Genomic DNA, 21,447 nt, shown 5'->3' on the forward strand with positions numbered 1-21,447 from the left:
ACATTGAAATAAGACATTTTTATTTTTCGCTGTAATATTATAAAGTTTCATTTTGGCAACTTATTATACAATATTTTGAATCTGAAAAATAAACAAGGTATAATGCTTTAAAGCACAATTTAAGAAACAGCTCTTAGCAAAAGCAAAATTAGCTATGTAATTAATTAAAAATGTCTTCTTTTTAATTTTTTCATAGTAAGAGTTTTTCCCATGTAATTATCTCAGAATATTCAAAATTCTCAAAATGTGCATCAGTTTTCTCTATAAAATTAATTTTATACTTTCCCCTACTTTTTTTTCCCAAAATATTTCTGGCTTTTTTCTGTTACAGAAATGGTAGGAATAATTTTTCTTTAGGATTTTAGACATTGCAGCTCAAAAAGTTTAGAAGGATTTGAAGGCAAGATTTATAGACCTAGATTCTAGAAGATTCGAGAAATATGTGACAAAATGAAAAATGTCTCCATGGTATCAACACGTAGTGGATGTATTTTACAGAAAGTTTGCAATGAATTTCTTCATTTTGGGAGAACATCTGGAATATTTGAATGTATTACTTCTGATACTAGAATCTTAACATGTTTATCTTCTCTTTATTTTCTCTACTTTTCATTAGACAGAAGCATGGAAAATATCAAAAATGCTTCTGATCTTATCACATGGGCAGGCATTATAGAAAGGGATTTTTTTTATTAATAAAGAAATTGAAAACTTACAGTTTAAAAGATTCATCTAATATTTCTTAATGCATCATACACATAGCTGGCAATAGGCATTTTCCCACCTAATGCAATCTCTGTGGATCCTAAATTCTGCTGCCTACTGCCTTTCTAAATTCTGCTTCCAGTGCTTGCTTTAAATTCTAAAAGTTTTGCCATTTCTAGATTTAGTTGTTGGTGTGTTACTAAATTCTAGAAATTCTGCCACATCAACTCTGTAACCGTCCTTTACTATATATATTTCATATTGCTTCTGAATGTTCATATTACTAAAGAAATAAAATTAGCCGCTTTTTCTGTACTTTCTAAATGCATTTAATGTTTTTAGAATAACGGAAATCCTTAATTAAATCCAAAAAGTCTAAAATGAAAAGGAAACGTGTTGAAGAAAGAAACTGAGTACATAAAGGAAAATCTTCTTCAAAGATATGTGCAGTTATTATTATGTAAATTACCCAATTGTTTGGTTTCAACCTTTACTATAATTTCCAATTTCTATTTCCTCATATGACAGAGTTATTCAGCCAGATTAAATTACAATTAAATTGTATAATCTTTTACCACTAGTCCACATTATTAGTTTGAATTTGACTGTTCTTGTTTAATTACATCACCGTGAGCTGTAATTGATTTTGTTAGCATCAGAACATGCCTTTATGTTCGAAGTTCTTTTTAAATAAGAGGCTTACTTAAACCTATGTCTGATATTGTAGTTAATTTCAGACATAGCGATAATATGCTTCACGTCTGTCAGGGGTTTTGGACTATTTAACTTTTACCAGATCAATTAAACCCTCATAGGTACATTATGGAGAGATTGATAAGTTAGGAGATGAAGCACGCAGAAACTAGTGAGAGCATTGGTTTGCATATTGAGACAAATCTCTAATTGTTCGAAAAGATGCTTAAAAGAGAAGGAAATCGATATAAACGTTAAAATATGACCAACTATCATAAGTGTAAAATATTTAATGCTACTTGATAAATTTGCATAATTTATTTTATTCTCAAACTTATTAACAATTATGTTAATTAATTCAAGATTAGTAATAATGCATACTACATAAAGATCTATTTTATTTTTAAGATGGTATTATAAAAGTGAAATTCAGGCATAGATAATATCTTCAATTGAATTTATTCAGTTCCCGTTTCCTCATAGGTCCTTAATTTTTTTCATTAATGGCCCTTAAAAGTACTTAATTTCCGTGTGCAGAAATACGTGCAAACCCTGTAACAGTAAAAGCTTAACTAACCCGCACACTCGGAAATTGCCGAATATTCCGGATAGTAACTGGAAAAAGAGGAATGCGGGAGATTGTAGCCGTTCTTTAGATTTCTCAGTTAAATAAATGATTTTGACATTTCGATATGTGCATCATATAAAAATAGACCAACAGAACTGAGAAATATTCTGCTTAGAAAGCACAGTAAAACTCTTTTAAGTGTTCATAAACAAATCTCGGACTGAACATCAAAATTAATTATCTCTGCAAAATACCGCATTAAATATCTCTGCAAACATTATTGCGCACTACGTGCGGTGTAATTCTTCCACATGTGATATTATGCAATCAGAATCAACAGCTGACGGTATTCTGAGAATAAAGAACTAAATAAAGGAAAAGAAAGAGACTTACTAATCTGGGGTGTTTCTGATTCTAATTTTCAACAGACTGAGTTAAATTTCTGGAATAGAATCAATCTTCGCTTAGGCTGGGTAGACCGCAAAAACTTTTAGTCCTATTCAATCCAGATTGGACAGTGACAGAAAAAAAAGACCACTGTTTCAATATTAGAGATTTTGCGGAGAAAGGGGAGAACCTCAAAACCTCCGTACTGTATAATAATGTATAGGCAAAAAAAAAATATATATATATATATATATTGACTATTCGATTACTTTCCTTTTATTTAAACCATTCCGAATATTATTCCTTAAAAAGCTAATCTGTGTAAAAACGCACCCATTTTTGGAAGTTTATCTATACTTCAGCAGTTACTGCAACTATATTATTATAAATATACATTCATATGCTCATAATATAAGCATAACGATCATAATAAACACGAATATGAACTGACCACGCAGAACGAGAATGTAAATTATTAAAATCTTGATAGAAATTCAAACGTGTGTAGTATTTGGGTGGGAGGAAAAGAATACCAAATGTACTGGAATTTTCTACCGTTTTCGCAATTCTTTGACCAATAGAACGACATGCACCTGTCTGTACTTTCGCGCGCACCATAAGTTACGTTAATGCAGAGAAAGGGGGGGAAAGCAATTTCCAGGAGTATGATTCACCATCTGATTTTGCATATAAGGAAGAAAAGTTGTTTATTAAGTTTCGGCTTTGGTACGGGGACAAAATGCACGTTCATTAAAAAAAAGCACTAAAAGCAAAAAAATAAGCACTAAAAATAAAAAAATAAGGGCTTAAAGAAAAAGTAAGCACCTATAAGGGCCTTTATATTTTATTTCCAAATATAAGGACTTATAAGCACTTGTAAGGACCGCTACGAACCCTGGAATCATATGCAAATTTCAGGAAGTAACCAGATAACACCGATGGTACGTCACAATGACGAGAGTGTAAGAGAGTGATATATAAGAAATACGAGCAAAGAAGTAAAATTGTTCGCAGGCTTTTTATAAGCATTTCGGTGCAATAACCGAATAGTTATGACACAAAGGATGCATTTGCATGATTTTTTACGTGGTAGAATTATCGGCCGTCTGGAATGTGGGCATACCCAACTGGAAATATCAGACGAACTTGGAAATGCCCAGAGTGTCATCTCCAGGCTTTGGCAACGATTTCAAGATGATGGTAATGTGAGTAGACGTTACAGCACAGGTCGCCCAGAGTTACTGCCAAAAGAAACAGGCGGAGCATAGCCTCAGACCTGTCTCGTCAGCTCTCTTCAGCCACTGCTACGACAATTTCAAGGCAGACCGTGTACAGACGCTTAGGGAAGATTGGTCTATATGCTCGTAGACCTGTCAGATGTGTTCCACTTACTGCAACTCACTGTCGCCTGTGGTTAGCCTGGAGTAGAGAGCATGCATTGTGGACACCGCAACAGTGGACTCGTGTGATGTTTTCCGACGAGTCCAGGTTTAGCTTGCAGTCTGATTCTCGCTGGACTTTCATATGAAGAGCTCCAGGTACCCGTTACCACCAAAAAAACATCATTGAACGACACCGTTACGGTGGTGCAGGAGTGCTCGTTTGGGGTGAAATTATTCTGGGTTCTAGAACTGACCTGCATGTTCAAATTGGAACCATGACAAGCCAAATCTATCGGGACGTCATTCTGGAACAACATGTAAGTCTGTTTTGGGGCACCATGGGCGCACAATTTGTGTTTATGGATGACAACACCCGTCCTCACCGTGCAAAGATCGTATGCGAATGTCTTCAATCGGAGGATATCACCCGTATGGACTGGCCAGCATTCTCACCAGACTTGAATCCAGTAGAGCACGTGTGGGACATGCTTGGCCGACGAGTTGTAGCCTGTCAACCTCCTCCTACATGTCTACCGGAACTTCGGAGAGCGTTGCTTTTTGAGTGGTGTAATATCCCCCAAGATCAGATCGATAATTTGATACTCAGCATGCCTAGGCATTGTACGGACTGTATTGCATCGTCTGGGAGACATACAATGTATTAACAATCATACCAACCATGTAATATTGTTTTTTTTTTTTTTTTTTTTTTTTTTTGTAAATAGGTTTTTTTTTTTTTTTTTTTTTTTTTTTTTTTTGTAATTTGCTCCAGGGAGAAAAAAACGCTATTTTTTTTTTAATAATATTAAATATATAGCATCTTTTTTTGCTCTTTACCTTTTGTTTAATAAATAAGCTTTACAAATAAGTCAATTTTTTTTTTTTTTTTTGCTTCTAACTCTTTCTTTGCCTGATTTTGCATTATCCTTAATTTATGGACATGAGTGTATATATATATATATATATATATATATATATAACTGTTACTATATTTATTATCTTCACTTTTAGTTCAATAAATAGTACTTTATATAACACCAGAAAAAGTAGTCATGTGAAATGATATAGTTACAAAATAACATATAGTTTAAGGAGGAATATAAAAAATAACTATTTTGTCTCCGTCTCACTCGATTCTAATTAAAAAATTTTAGGGAAAAAGCTTTCTTTTTTGCTACTTTTGCAGCCAACTTTTCTAATTTCCGTTTACAAGCTAGTCTCAATTTCTTTTCAGCAGCTTTTATACAATCCATTGATACTTTTTTATTTTCTTCTTTATTTTCTGCAATGTTTAATTGCTTTTTTTTAGATCCTTGCTCCTCCTTTTTTATCTCTAGCTCTTCTTTGTACAGTTTATGAGCATTCCTTAAATTTTTACATAGGGCTTTTTTACTGGAGAATGCAAGTGGTTATCCGTATGTCTGACAGATGGCGCCAGCACCGATCGCTGAAATTATTGAAGTCAGCTCTCGTTTGACGATTGCTTGCTCTTCTTTGATTCGATATTCGTACGCATTTAGTTCCGCCTTTCCACATAAGGCCCATCTACTTCACGTTAATGTGAAACAACATATTTCGCGATCTCTGGCACGATGTAAAGTTTTTTTTACAAAGAAAAGAGGAAGAGAGAGAGCGTGTCCTCCATTTATCCCCTCCCACACACACACACATTTTCTGGTCGCGTTTTCTCAACAGTTCTGCATCCATCTCAGAAACAGCCCGGGTGACGTTAAAAAAAGCGGAATTCCGCGAAAACGCAGAAAACTTTCATGTAGAACCTCAATATAAGGAACTTTTAAAAATGAAACCGCGATTTCACTCATCTCATTAACATATTTAAATTGTAATATTTTTATAATGTTTTTAAAATTTTAGAAAAATATATCTTAACCCGCCCAACTTTTTTTTTCCCAATTTTTGGCCAGAACTGAAAAAGTTTGCCTATCCCTGTTTTAGTGTAATCACAAAAACTACTGATTTGAAAGCATGCTTTTATTCTTTAGGGAAATTCTTATTAATTCTTTGTTAATTTCAGATGAAAGACTAGGGAACGCAAGACAAATTTGCCCCCCTGGGTTAGGATACAAATAGGTTGTTTTCAAAATGAATTTTCACAGTTTGTGAAAGGAGGGAAAATATTTCTAAGGCCTGTTTTAGATGCAAACTAAAATTTATTCAAAAGTTGAAAAGGAGCCTCTAGGAAGCCAAAGGAGTCAAAAATCGAAATAAGAGCTTTGAGGTGCATCAAATAATAAAATTGCTTAACGGCGTTTCTTCCTGAACAGAAATATATATTACAACCTATATTTACCAAACAAAGGGGGGGACCTTACGGTTCTCGATAATCGTAAGTGTGTGTGCAAGTGGGGCGATTCTTGGCATCATAGCATGAAGCATGGTTTTTTTTTTATATATTATCTAAAGCATAAAATATAACTTCAAAAATGCAACAGACTTTCTCAGCTGAGTCGTAGTCGGCTGAGTTACATTTCCTTGTAATATTACACTAGTTCAGTTACAGCATAATACGATTTACATGTGCAATGTTATATTTGCTAATTCTTTTATAAAATAATAATATTGAATTAAAATGAAGTTCAAAAGCTTTTTATCCATATTTTACATAAGTATGTTCAGGTGGGTTGCATCACCAAAGTGCATAAAAACATAAATTCTATTTTTTAAATTTTTAATTTCTACTGAAATCTTAAAAGTTTTGGTCTTCAGACTTACATAACTGTATTCAAGCACCCATCTCTAAAGCATCATCAAACGCAAAATTCAAGCATCATCAAACGCACATCAAAAGTATGCAAAATTAACTTAAAAACCAAAAATTAACAATTGGCAGCTACCTGGAAAAAAATGTCTTAGAGGGGCACCAGTATAAAATATATACTGGCTCTCTAAATTTGCTCTAGATTTTTTTTAAGTTTCAATTTTGTGTCCTTAGGGTTCATAAGTTATAGTTCATGCAAAATTTTACCACAATTTAAATTATTTTATATACCACCCCTAAGGCTTAACTCTTTGAAGGGCAGTAGTTACCTACAGTAACCACCTTTTCTATTGAACTTCTTACTCACTCGTGTGAGTGGTTTTCAAGACTGACCGTTTCTGAAGTTCCCTTGTAACTCACTAGATGGCAATCAAGAAACGTAAGCCAGTAGTTGATGCAGGAATTCATCTTCAAGAAAATAAGCATAGTCATCGAAGACAACATCACGACGGTGTGCACTCTGCAGCACCATGAAAACAGCTTGTAAGAACAGTGTGGGAAAGCAGCACATGTAAAAGCACTCTGCTTGAAAAATAAAAAGTTTCCATGGTTACCATAGAGACTGATTTGTAGGGATGTGTTCTGTGGACAGTGGTCACTGACACTAACCACCAGAAGTGGTTATTTTTTTCAGGCGTCTTTGACATAATATGCATAATTATCAAAAATATTTTCATTGCAACACCATTTTTAGTAAATAACACAAGAATTTTGCTGAAAAAGTTAATTACCTTTTCCTTCCCCTCAAAAAGTTAAGAAAATTTTAAATTTTCAAAGTTGTTTCAACTTGACAGGTTAGTTTTAAAATTAACTGAGATGTTTGACTACCAAATTTTAGTGCTCACAGCCTTTTTATCCCTTTGATTGCCAGATGTTTTCTCACAATACAAATCATTTGTATCTTTTGCATAAATAACCTATAAAAAAAATAATGGTACTTTTCCATTTTGCCGACGCAGGCGATAAACTCACCAATAATGATACAACTGATGCAAAACAGAATATCCTCAATGGTAACCTTTAACGCCTCATTTTCAAAACAAGTCACAGCCATTTCTTATCAAATTGATTGTTTCTTTCAATATTGGCACAAAATTACATAGAATTTTTACAAAATAGTTCAATTTTATGCCCTAAGGCCATTTGCGGTAATTAAGTCAATCGGGATGCAATCACACCGCTCACCCGAATGCAAAAATATAGAAAAGGCATATTAATAAGGGGTCAAGGGTTAAATTTATCAATTCTAATTGAGAATGCACTAGCAAAATAAAGCACTGCAGTTTTACATAATTTCTGAGTAAGCTATTCGTATGAATTGAAATAATTCTTGCATTTAAACTTGTATTCCAAATTAAGATTTAACTTGAAATTAATGTAGATAATTACTGAGAGAATTAGATTTTTGTAGCGTAGTTTAGATGAGATGAGATTACTTGGGGTCACATGATATGAACCGGCGAATCAGGATGATGAACCATGAAAGCATAGTAAATTCTTAAATTAATGTCTTTTTACAAATTTATTGTCTTTATTTATTGGCTTTCTACAAAATTTTAAAGGATATTAAAATGTTTATGCCTTCAAAATAAACAATTCTTACAACTAACATTTTTAACGTGTATACTGTTATATTGGCAAGATTTGCGCCAGTGAAACGGAAAAGTGCCAAAATAACATCTGCATTGCATAAAAGAAAATTACCTTTGATATGAATGAATATAGGATTATAAATGAATATAGGATTTTAAATGAAATTTCTTTAATCAGCGGTAAAGTGATATCAAATTAAGCTGAACTTATTCTGAAGCAAAGAATAAGATTTTGATATTACATAAACAAACATAATGAACAAATAATCAAAAGGGAAAAGAGACAAAGATAACATGAAGTTTAAAACATGAAGAGGGGAGGAATCAATGACTGAAGAAGAAAAATAAAAATTCAAAGAAATATTCATCTAAAATATTCTGATTATATATACCATTTTTGCAAAATATAATTCATTATAAAACAAATACAGAAGTTTAAAAAAATTATACAATGTCAATAACTAAAATTCTTAAATTCTACCTACCAGCACACATAGTTTTTTATGCAAAGAAAAAGAAATGTTTACATACCACTTTCATTAACCCCTCCTCACCAATAGATTTTATAAAGCCTTTCACATCCATCTGTCCCAGCCGTAAAATATACATTGGTCTACCATCTTCATGGATGCAGAAAATAAAAATATTATTCAAACATACAAAAATTATCATTTACTAAAATCAATATGCAAAAAATAAATATACTAATTCGATATTTATCCTAAATTATTTTTTTAAATGCTAAAACAGAATTAAAATACTTCAAAATAATTTTTAAGCACACATTATCTGAACCAAGTCAGAAAGGCACAAGTCGGTCATCAGCCCTGAACATAAAAAATATTGAAAAGCCTAGCAATTCTCCAAATTTTAGCTTCATATTAACCTGAATTTTTGTAACCGATTTCTATAATATATACATCTAACTTTTTATCTGCTAAGGTGAATTATTAAAACTTTAGGATGTCTCCATACAAAGAGGAGGACATCATATATATTTGATGTATAAAAAGTTAAAAATCTACTTAAATACAGCAATATTTCATCATGTAAAATCTACTTAATCAAAATAGCAAAGAAATCTAACCCTAAATCAATATACTTCATTAAAAGGTGTCTCCAGTTATTTTAAATCAAGTCTCCCACCTCCATTTAAAAGTAAATGCGTATAAAGGTTAGGTTAGGTCATTTGAATATGGCAAAACGCACAAGGCTGTTTCCCTAGAGGGAAGGATGCCTTCATTGAGTGCTTCCTAAGGGAAACTGGCTTGTATTCATGATACACATTGGGAAAATATTAGCCAGGTGATTCACCCTGGATCGAACTCGCAACATTCAGCAGTCCATTCATTTAGCACTGGTGGGGCTTATTTTTATAATATAAACAAGGAATTAGCACACTGTATGCAAATTTAGTGGCCTTTGAAATCCCTGCTTAAGATATGACCTTTAAAACCTATGTATGGTTCATTAATGAATTATGCCAATTAAAATTTGTGCCATACTAAGAGATTTTTTTAAGATTATTTAAAAATAATAATAATAATAATTCCTTCAATTATATCCTCCCCCCAAAAAACTTGGATTACTTTCCAAGTGAATTTTTGCTCTTCTATGATGAAATAAGTCAGACAAGAACCAATGATGTAAATTATATCCCTAAAGGGGCTTTCTGAAATTCAAATTTAATAATTATAATGGTATATCATGAATTTTAAATTGTTTTCTATATAAATAGTATTTTTATAAATATTTATGCATTTAAATTACATTAAGATTGATTTACATTGTATGTTCCTAAATGTCATTATGATTAATAGTTCAAAAGTGATAATTGTTACAAAAATTCAGCATTTTTTTTTATAATTACAGATGTATATTATTTTATTTATTCAATTCGTATAATACATAAACAATTTAAAATCGAAACTCTGAAATTTATTTGATTCAAAATGTATTCAGAAATAACATAGAAAATTATGTGTATAAAAATAAATCACTTCTATTTTTTTAAAAACAATCCTGACAAGAGGCAACTAAGTAAAAGTGTTGCTTAAAAATAGTTTAGTCATAATTAATTCAGATAAATAGCATTCTACTATACATTTTTTTTAAATGAAGCACGATATCATGCAATTGCCTAAATACGCTGCCCTCCAAAAGTTAAGGAACAGCATGTTTTTGAAGGCTTACCATTACAAAAATGACAATAACATTTGCATTCACAGTTTATATGCATGACAGCAATGACGATTACGAAAATATAGGCAAAAACAATAGCTACCACTTTTATTTTTATAGAAAGGACTACTTATATAGGAGTTGGAGAAAAAAGGCAAAATTTCTAAGTTTTGTTCACAAGTGTTGATCTTCAATTTCATTACAATATCCAGGAGAGTCTATCAGTGTCCACAAGAAGTCGTTTGCACATTTCATTGAGGTGGCGGGCGATCGGATGGATGGAAATGGGATGTCACAAGCTGATGCTGCTACATGTTTCAGTGTCTCTCACAATGTGGTTCACCTCTCATGGAATCAGTTTGAATCCCAGGATTGTGTTTCTAGATATACATGTTTCAGGCAGACCTAGAATTACAACTCCTACGGCAGAATGTTATTTAGCTCTTTCAGCCCGAAGAAGGAATAGCATTACTATGCCTCAGCTCATGGTAGATCGTTCAGCGACAACAAGAACAAGAATCTCAGCTACTATAGTGTGTAGATGCCTGCACAATATAGGTTTGAATGTGATACGACCTGTTGTTTGTGTCCCCTTGACCCAAAGACACGGAGGTGCCTGTTTATGTTGGGTAAGAGAACACGTCTCCTGGACTAGTCAACAATAAGCATCTCTTCTCTTCACAGACGAGTCCATGTTCACATTGGAGAATGAGATCAGCTGATCTGGAGGGGAAAATGCATCAGATATAACCAATTCTACATTGTGGAAAGACACAGTAACAGAGATGGTGGAATAACAGTTTGGGCTGGAAACTCTCTTGGTGGTCATCACACTGGCCTGCATGTGTTCCATGGAAGAACTTTGACCAGTGTGAGACATCAAGATGAGATCCTTGATCAATATGTCTGCCCATATACTGCTGCTATTGGTCCTGGATTTCTTCTGATAGAGGATAACACTCGACCACACCAAGCTCACGTTGATGAAAAATATCTTGAGGGTCATGGTATGGAGCAGATAGAATGGCCAGCTTAATCCCCAGACCTGAACCCGATAGAGCATCTTTGGGATTAACTTGGGAGACAGGTTGCTGCTTTAAGTCCTCCTGCAAGGTTGTTAGATAGGCTTGAACAAGTTTATCCCATGTCTGGTCATTTCTTCCCATTTCACTGACCGACAACTTAATTGACAGCATGGAACATTGCTGCCACCAATGTATTGCAGCTATGGGTGGACACATTCCTTATTAGAACCCATTTTTGTAATGTTACCACCCCATTTTTCCTCAAAAAACTGTGATATACTGTTTCTCCAAAACTAGATTTCTCTGCAAAGAGTATAATTTTTTGTTGTAATTCATGTCTGTGTTGAACTTTCTATATTGTATTCATTAAAGAACTGTTTAGTGAACATGCACTCTAAATTTTAAGTTTCTATGTTGCTTCATTCTCAAATTAGACACAAAAAAAACATGATGTTTCTTAACTTTTGGAGGGCGGTGTATGCTAGTACATAGTTTTAGCTGAACCTACATTTATATACATAACTACTGAAGGTAGCACTTAATGTAATCACATTTGCGCATGACTATTTTGACAACATTACGCAATAAGAAAAATATTCTTCAAACTTATCAATGGACTATCAAAACTAGTATACAAATAATTACTTTCACTATATTTTAATTAGGAAAAGTAATTAATAGTTCATTATCTCGAAACATTATGCAAATGTTCATTTATGAAGTGTTCATATTCATAATATTTCTAGAAATTGGTTGCAGAAAGCTGCAGACGAATTTCTTCTTCTGACATTAATGCTGGAACTTATGTTTCTTTTCATCAATACTCACCCAAGCATTTAATTCCTCAGAATTCATGACATTTTTTAGTTAAACATTTTTTGTTCCTTTTTTTTCATTTTTACTTCCTTTATTTTATCATTTATTAAAATGTTTACAATAATTCTTTATTATCTTTGCTGAGACGCAGTTCCCAGACTTAAATGTTGTCTTAAATCAAAACCATGACCCTTGGCAACTAATTCCTTACTCTTTGTTATTTGAAAATTTCTATAGTATACTTTGACTTTATTCAGCAATTTTATCTTTTATCTGGCAACATTATTTCAGTTTAAAAAATTTATTCCGTCATATTTTCATAACATTAACCGAATTGCTGATCACAATTAGCGATGCACAGTAGAGTCATTAGGTTATTTTGAATGGGAAGACGTGAAAAAATGTATAATGCCTTCGCCAGAACTCGAACCTGGACCTCTTGAACATGCGCCAAGTATGCTAACCATTACACCACGAAAGCATGCTAGAAGGAAAGAGAAAATTTTCATGTTTCCGTATACAAATGGGCCTAACTTTGGATAATTCTAAAGCAATATCTGAATGATAACACTAACATCTATTGCATTAAGTGGTGCCTACTGTATTCATCATTATCAGGTATCAATAAGAATTATCATTTGCTGATAGCAAAAGTGTCAGTATACATATTCAGCTTGCATTATTGCATGATTGCTCTTTAAAAGTTGTCATCCTAGGTCTATTGTTATGGATGCTCTGCTGGAATCACTGGTAATAACTTTCCAACAGCACCTGTTTTTACCCTCATGTTAGGCATTCTTTGGTATGGCCAACTTATTTCCCTAAATTAGGTGACACAACCAATCTGTCAAACTCATCTATCACTTGTCAGATTGGCCTTTGGTGGTCTTCTCAATGGCTAATGCTAACAACACTATTACATAAGCAGTCCAACTTGATAAAATGACTGAGAAATATATACATTTTATGTGTTACGCATACATATTTCCCATGTGCTTAGACATGTACGTACATTAGCTCTATATATAAGTGCATTGGCTGCACATTTTCTAGCTCTGCAATTCTGATTAAGAATTTTTAATGGTAATTTTGATGGCAGTGATGATGATGTACTCTGATGGCAGCATGCCCAAAAAAAAACTGTCTTTTTCCCCTCATTTTCATTTACATGTATTTTGTAGCTTATTTTTTTATGTTTCACATCAGGCCAAAAGGCAAATATGTACCTGTTGGATAAACCTTTAGAAATTACTGTGTAAATGCCATAAAAACTAAACATGCTCCAAACCTTTATGCAGACTTTTTCTCAAAAAGGTTTTTACAAATTCATAATTTTGCCATGGTGCTGACACACATATAACAAAAGCAAAATCAAGTTAAATAATTTTGTAATTCTACTAACCTCGATCAAAGTGATGCCAGCCTCCAGGAAAATATTGTTTTATGACAGGAGGAGGGTCATATGTGGAGAGTATTCTATCTACTTGGTATTTCTTGCGCCAAACAAGAGAATGGCACAACATTTCTCGAGCTTTCTCTAAATTATAATCTTGAGCTTGTAAGAAACGCATTAATGTCTGATCACTTGGAACCTGAAATATTTTCAAATGATATAGTTTGTGGGGTTCAGCTTCCCTTCAGAAAGAGACAATTTACTTTTTCCATGTTTACAAATTGCAATAAAATATTTTTTCAATATTTTATTCTTAATAAATGTTTTATTTATAAATATTTATTGAAAATAAAATGCTGAAATAAAGTATTTAGTTATCAATAAATATGTTATTTAAATAAGTATTTTTAATATCGCACACCCATACGCAAGTAAAATTATATGCAATAAGAATCCCAGCACAACTTGAATTTAGTTCTGAAAAAGATATTCCACAATAATAAATATTTTAAATAAAAGATCATAGTACAAACAAATAAAAAAATTAATGTTATTAATAAAACTCTCATATTTCTTCCAAGGACTTTTCATAAATTGAGCATTGAGTAATTATTAATAAATAATAACACTTTCACAAAATACAACATTCATAAATAATGCATAAAATATCTCACATCACTAAAACACTAACTAAATCACTAAACTAAATACAGAAGATGGTAACACATTTTTAGAACAATATTGATAAAGAATTAAAAAAAAAAAAAAAAAAAAAAAAAGATAAATTTGAAAGCTTTCAGATTTTAAATTATGCCCAAAGAGGCTTTTTTTTTTAATGCTTTGTGTGTTACACTTATTTATTAAATATCACTTGCACTTTGCACTTAAACCATAAAATTCACTTCAACAGCAATATTGCAAAATAATTTTTTAAAATGAACATATCTTTAGAATTTCAGATACAGTCTCGTGCGCTGGAGACAAATTCCCCACCTGCACAGTGTTGGCATTGCTTGTTTTGAAATCGTTGAGTTTGTTAATTAAAAATTTGTTTAAGTCTTACAAAATATGAAATCGATAACAAAACAAATTCCCAATTCGGGCTTCCAGATGCCCATATTTGGTGGAAGAATTACGTTATTCAAAATTTGATGCTCTAGGTACCTTGTTTTATCACAATGCGAGAAACATATATACATTTATGCAGATTCTTCATTAGTTATTTTCTTCAAACATAGCACAGGGTGATGATATTTGGTGGCAACAATTTGAAATGTGATTTGATGTTATGGTGAATGGACACAAAATGCCAAAACAAAATTAATAGCTCTTCTGGGCTAATGCCCTTTGGGCTTAAAGTGTTCTGGAATAAAAATTTATAAAAACCAATTATTATTTGAAATGGGAAATATGATCTCTCATTTTTAATATGTTCCTTCTTTCATATTGTTGCATGTAATCAAGTTGTGGATATTTCTATTCCATAATTCTAAAACGTCCTGGAATGCATGTTATTGAAATTCCTAAGAGCAAAATAAGTAAAATTATTAACTGGAAAGAGAAATTATTTCATTATTTCTACATGAAATTTCTATTATTTCATTATTTCTGTCATTATTTCTACATGAAAAGAAGACTCCAAACAAATACCTGTTCTAATGTTTCTTTAGTCAAGTTAAATCGTTAGTCATAACAGAAAATCCAAGGTAGAAATCAATTGCAAAGTTTTTAAACATATCTGTAGCAACAATAAATAAAATAATACATGAAGGTTTACAATTTAAAAAAGTGAAACATAATTTTTGCTAGATTTTGCCGAGGCATGGGATTCAACGCAGAGCAATTTGTAGAAACCTGTTTGAAAAATGTTTAGCAGGGAAATAAATAGAAACATACTGTGACTCTTGATAAAGCATGGATTTCCCAAAATGATTGCAACAAAAAAAAAAAAAATTATTATTATTTTTATTATTGAAAATGAAAAGTAAAAAATATACAAACCTGGTTCCATCAATGCAAAGAAAGTTTCAGAAGGTAATTTATGATTGTTACATGCTTCTCTTACAATGGGAAATTAAAAATAAGAAGAGTGGGGAGGGATGTTAAAATCATCTCAGTGTACTATCAAGAGAAATTTTAAGTCTGATATTTACAGAAGAAATTCCATTTCTTTATCCCAATGAGTGAAAAAAGTGAAACTTCATATTAAGTATATATATTCATATTATTTCTTAAGTATATATTCATATTATTTATTCTTCATATTATTTTCTTTTAAAGAGTGAAACTTCATCAAGAACAAACCAGTCATATATCAAAAAGTACCACAGCATTCTTTAAAAAAAAATGATGACTAAAACAGGTACTGCATTATACCTTTTCAAAGAATTCATGCAAATTCCTCTGATGTTCCACCTAATGACTTTTGTGACTTTGGTCTCTTGTAAATAGCTCTTTTTAAGTGTAAACCCATCATGATTGATGGGCTCTAGAAATGTAGTGAAAGAGGAATGGAAATCAATACTCCTAGAAATTTTATGAAAAGCCCTTCTGTCATGGAAACTACAATGCAGACTTTAGTCCACAAAAAAGTTATCAGACCAAACATTTAAAAAAAAATACTCTTTACATGTTAAACATTGATTTAATGGCTTCAAAATTGTTCTAAAAATGTGTAAACATTCTCTGTAGTCAGCAACCACATATCAATATATAATTTTAAGTGCATTTGTTTTAAAACATTTAGAAAAAAAATTTTTGAACACACTTTAAAACAATTCAATAAAAATTATTTGGTACAACTCTGATATACGCCCTAATTTCACCAAATGTGGCGATATGTGTTCTGTGCTGGTTTTTGGCACGATTGCGTGTTATATGGTAACACTGTTGACGTTGAAAAATCTTTCACTGGAGTTCATTGGTTCGCGTCATGCTCGTTCGTTCCTGTCTATGTCTGAGAAAATAGGGGGGAAAGATAAAATGGTGGAAGTTGTTGAATTGAAGTTCGGCAAAAGGAAATATCATAGTGGCCATCCTGTTGAGGGGCAGTGGGTATTTGGAGATGTGGAAAGAGGGTCTGGGAGATTATTTTTAGTGGCTGTGCATGATAGAAGTAGGGATTTGTGATTATTTGTAAACCATAGTATGAATTTTCTGGATAGTGTGTATGGCTGTTATATAAATACGATAGTGATTATGTGGCGGTATGAAATTGGTATTTCTGCTGCTCGAAAAAGCATTAATTCATGGTAAGTGCATTTTACTTAATTCTTGTTCTTATTTTGTAGAATGTTATGTTAATTATTTTAGTATGAATTTCTTTAGTTATTGTTGTTGTTTTTTAATTGTTTGAAATTTATTTTAGTTATTTTAGTTTATTTTGCTGATTAGTGCATAGTGCTTAAATTGTGGAATTAGTAGACGTTTTTTTAAGTTGAAACAAAACGCTGTGTACATGGTATTCTTTGAAATTTATTGTTGTTAGGTTAATTTATTAAAGCAAGGTGTGCGTAGTTCGTAGATTTGTTCGTGGCCTAAATTGTGCAATTTATAGATTTTTTTTTATGTTTAAACAGGATGTACATGGTATTCTTTGAAATTTATTGTTGTTATGTTAATTTATTAAAGCAAGGTGTGCGTAGTTCATAGATTCTGCCATTCGTAGATGTTTTTTTAAGTTAAAACATATCGCCGTGTACATGTATTCTTGTCAAATATTTTTGGTTAGAAACTTTACGTTTTTGCTATCTAAATGTTTTGTTTTTGTTTTGGATTTTTAGCTTAAATTGTGTGTTCAAAATGTACTTTCTGCACGTGCGAAAACCGCGTTTTTGAAGACATTTTAGGCTTATAGTTTGAAATGTAGACAAAATTTTAGACAGTAATATGGCAGCATGGAGTTTCTCGCCAAAAATGTTTGGCGACTTGAGGGCGCATATCAGAGTAGTTCCAATTATTTTATGAACAGGAAAATCAATTTTACAAGAACATCAATTATGTTAAGTAAGTTACTAAAATGTCAGTCAGTCAAGTCACAATTTATAAGTACATCAATTAAGTAAAAAGTTAATTAAGTAAGTCAATTAGCCAGCTAACTAATTACTAACTACGATCTAAAACTAACTAGGTAAGTCCTAAGTTTAACTTAGTTTTAATTTAGTTTAGTTAAATTAGGTAGTTAGGTAAGCAGGTAGGTAGTTAATTAGTTAGCATGTGGGGGGTGTTGCAATCATTTAGATAAATAATGCTTCATTAGGGGTTATACTGTATTTCTATTACTCTTTTAATACAGGATTCTACAATACTCGTATAGGTTCATACAGGATTCTACAATATTTTTTTTAAGTTCATCTTCCTGCCTAGGTAATCGACACTAAATATTTTTTTGCCTTTTTTTTAAGGTTTAAATCTTTATCTATTATTTTGCTTACTGTTGCTACAATTGTACAAAGACTCCCCAACTGGTTTTTTACATTAGTAGATTTTTTTTTTTTTTTATATTACTACAGATTTCATTTTAAACAGGATGCACCTTTCTATGCATTTTCATATAAAGGGTATGATTATTAGTTTTTCCTACGCAGATTAATAACACATTTATTTTGTACTTAGAAATTTCAATAAAAAGTACTTTATAGAGATTTTGAATTGTGAAATAAGAATATCTCTCAACAAAAATAATAAAAACAGATCCTTCAATCTACAGTTAGCCACATTTTGGTAAAATAAGTTTAAGGTAGCAGATAGTTTATCATTTCAAATTATACGCTGTTTCTAGGCATTTTTACTCCACAGCAATTTTTTTTTTTTTCCCTTCATTTTTACAAAAATCACACTAAAAATATAACGACATCTTTTACATTTTATCATTTGTTATCATAAAATAACTTAAAATCTGCTATAAAAATTTTAAATATTTAGCACACAAAATATTTTCAACCAAAAAAAGATTCAGAAACTTCAGATGATGCCATTTACATGTAACTAAATATAAAATTATTATTAAATTATTATTATTAAATATAAAATTATTGTTCTTGGTTATTTTTTATTTTCACTGTATTATACTAAAATACAGTGAAAATGAAAAATAACCAAGAACTGTGCCAAGTGCAAGAAATTTTCACTTTATTGCAATAAATTTGCAGCCTTCTATTGTTGTAAGTACTGCAGTAAGCTCAGGTATTGAGAGTACCTACTTAGTATCAACATAATACTGACCATAACCACATTAGACTTATAAATTAAGCAAGACAAAAATATATTGCACAGTTCTTGGTTATTTTTCATTTTCACTGTATTTTAGTATAATACTGCAAATTTTAAATAATGCAGTACATCCCACACAAAATCTTGTGATGGAATTTCTTCAAATAAGTATAAAGCCAAGACATTCAAAGGAAAAAAACCTGAATAGCTTAATTCATAATTTATTGAGCATAACTTTTTCTCATAGTTTTCTTTATGCAATGTATAATTTTAATGCAATATTTCTCAGTCTGTTATAAATACCGATATAAAATTGTATTTAATAAAAAATTTTAAGATAACTGTGATAATTCTTTAATGTTTAGGCTAGCAGTTACACTGAGGTGACAAAAGGAATTGGATATAAATATGCAAAGATATATATGGCAGTAGCATTGCATATAAAATGTACAAATGGGCAGGGCTTTCATTTGTATTTAAGTTATTCAGGCGAAAAATTCTTTGACATAATTACGGCCACGCAATGGGAATTAATAGACTTTGAATGTGGAATGGTAGTTGCTGCTAGACGGACGGGACATTCCATTTCGGAGATCATTAGGGAGTTCAACGTATGGACAACGCAGTGGTCGATCGCCTGCTCTTAATGACCGAGACCGGTAATACATGTGCAGAATTGTGTGTTAAAGGACAAGCAACAGTGCATGAAAATAACCACAGAAATCAATTGGAATGTATGACAGGCATGTCTAGTAGGACAGTGCAGCAAAATTTAGCTTTAATGGGCTATGGCAGCAGAGTTCTCACTGAGTTTATTGTCTCAGGAAGACTGAGTTCAGTGCCTTTACTAACAGAACAACATCGCCTGCAGCGTTTCTCATGGGCTCGTGACCATGTCACCCGATCACAACAGTTGGCAATTGGTTTGAAGAACATTCTGGGCAGTTCCAGCAAATGATTTGGCCATCTAGATTGCTCAACATGAATCCTATCGAACATTTATGGGACATAACCAAGAGATCAGTTCATGCACAAAATCCTGACTCACGACACTTTCGCAATTACGGATGTCTATAAGAAGCAATATGGCTCGATATATTTGCAAGAGACTTCCAACGACTTGCCGAGTCCATGTCACATTGAGTTGGTGCCCTTTGCCAGGCAAAATGAATCCGACACAATATTAGCGGATATCCCACGACTCTTGCCACCTCAGTTTATACTGCCTATGTTTTGTTATAGTCTTCGATTAAATAAAGCATAACTTTTTCTCATAGTTTTCTTTATTTAACTTTTAATTTATTTATTTATTTATTTATTTTTTTTAAATTTCTATGGTTAATAATATGCATAACATCCACTCCCAGTCCTTCTTCTTCACCCTCCCATTACAATTTCAATACAGATGCATTGAATTATAAATGTAAGCTCTAGACTGCAAAAATTTCAGGAAATCAAAGCTATCGTTTTGACAGTTTTCTTTCATTCGTAAATATTAGTAAATACAGCAGAGTAAAGATTTTTCATTATAGTTTTGAAGAATGAAGACAGAAATCAATAAACTAACTTTCCCTTGATGAGCTTCTGCCATCCATTTCTTTAACTGCACAAGACATGATTCTTGAAATGGTGTTAGCTCTCCAAGACATCTTTTTATGTATTCAGATTCAATTTTAAAATTAGCATCTAAAAAAATATTAATATTGATTAATTAAGTGATATTTTTCAGTAACATGAAAAAATAAAAATGTGATTATGAAACACACAGCTCCTTCACAACAGCAATCATATCTCTCCTACAACATCACAACATATATGCATATCAATTCATGGTAATATATTTAGCAACAAGAAAATATGAACCTTTAGCTAGATTATCAAAAACAATCAAATGTACAAAATGCTAATTCTTAACAAATATAGTTAATTCTCAATATAAATTATTATAAAATGAAGTTCAAATTTGTTTTTATAACTCAAATTTTTCTCTCAACCAGCTACTGCTTAGGGTCAACTAGATGGTGGCAACCTTAACGATAGATAAAGCTTCATACGTAAAGAATATGACAGATATGTTTAACGTGCAGCACTTGGGTTGTGCACGATGCTGAACTTATACAATTATCTTATTTGTTTTTAATGAAAAACTGATTGCTATGTACATGGTAAAAACAAAACTCCTGTTCTCCCTATGTATATAGCAATTTATTTTTGCTTAAAAGAACATCAGAGAATTGCACAAATTTAATATTGAGCATAGTTTCGACACTGACACATGAACTATGTTATCTTTGCGCAGCTGTTTATGAAGCAATATAAGTAGGCTACCACATTTAGCACTTTGACACATATTTGGCAAATGGCAACCTATTAACAGAAAAATATCAAATTTTTTTATAACTAAAACTAGCAGAGAAATTGATGCTCCCAACAACTTTAATAGGTTTAAATTTTTGCTCAAATGATACAGCTTTTGCCAGAATGTTAGAGCTACATAATTATGAATTTTTAACCTCAAAACTACAATTACAATTATTGCAAAAGAAACTTACAAAATTAGCATTTATTATTATAGCCATTACAGTGGTACCTTGATATGCGAGTGCCCTAATATACGAGTGTTTTGAGATACAAGCCGCCGAGCGAGCGATATTTTCCTTTGAGATGAGAGCAAGATTTGAGGTACGAGGAATTGCACACTACTCTGCTGCACAT

The 21,447-nt window shown here is 31.9% G+C and overlaps 1 protein-coding gene across 1 annotated transcript in view; it reads right to left on the reverse strand.

Moving 5' to 3' along the window:
• Positions 1-21,447, reverse strand: part of retm (real-time) — a 111,469-nt gene that overhangs the window by 62,097 nt on the left and 27,925 nt on the right. Inside the window, exons 7-9 of the mRNA XM_085823176.1 lie at positions 20,300-20,418; positions 13,531-13,720; positions 8,638-8,726 (exon numbers count right to left, since the gene is read on the reverse strand). Of these exons, the coding sequence (XP_085679302.1) occupies positions 8,638-8,726; positions 13,531-13,720; positions 20,300-20,418 (398 nt within the window). The remainder of the gene's footprint in view (positions 1-8,637; positions 8,727-13,530; positions 13,721-20,299; positions 20,419-21,447) is intronic.

The sequence above is a fragment of the Stegodyphus dumicola genome, chromosome 9 (assembly GCF_044657685.1).
Source record: "Stegodyphus dumicola isolate Sdum_Otavi_A_Nest chromosome 9, ASM4465768v1".
Lineage (NCBI taxonomy): Eukaryota > Metazoa > Arthropoda > Arachnida > Araneae > Eresidae > Stegodyphus > Stegodyphus dumicola.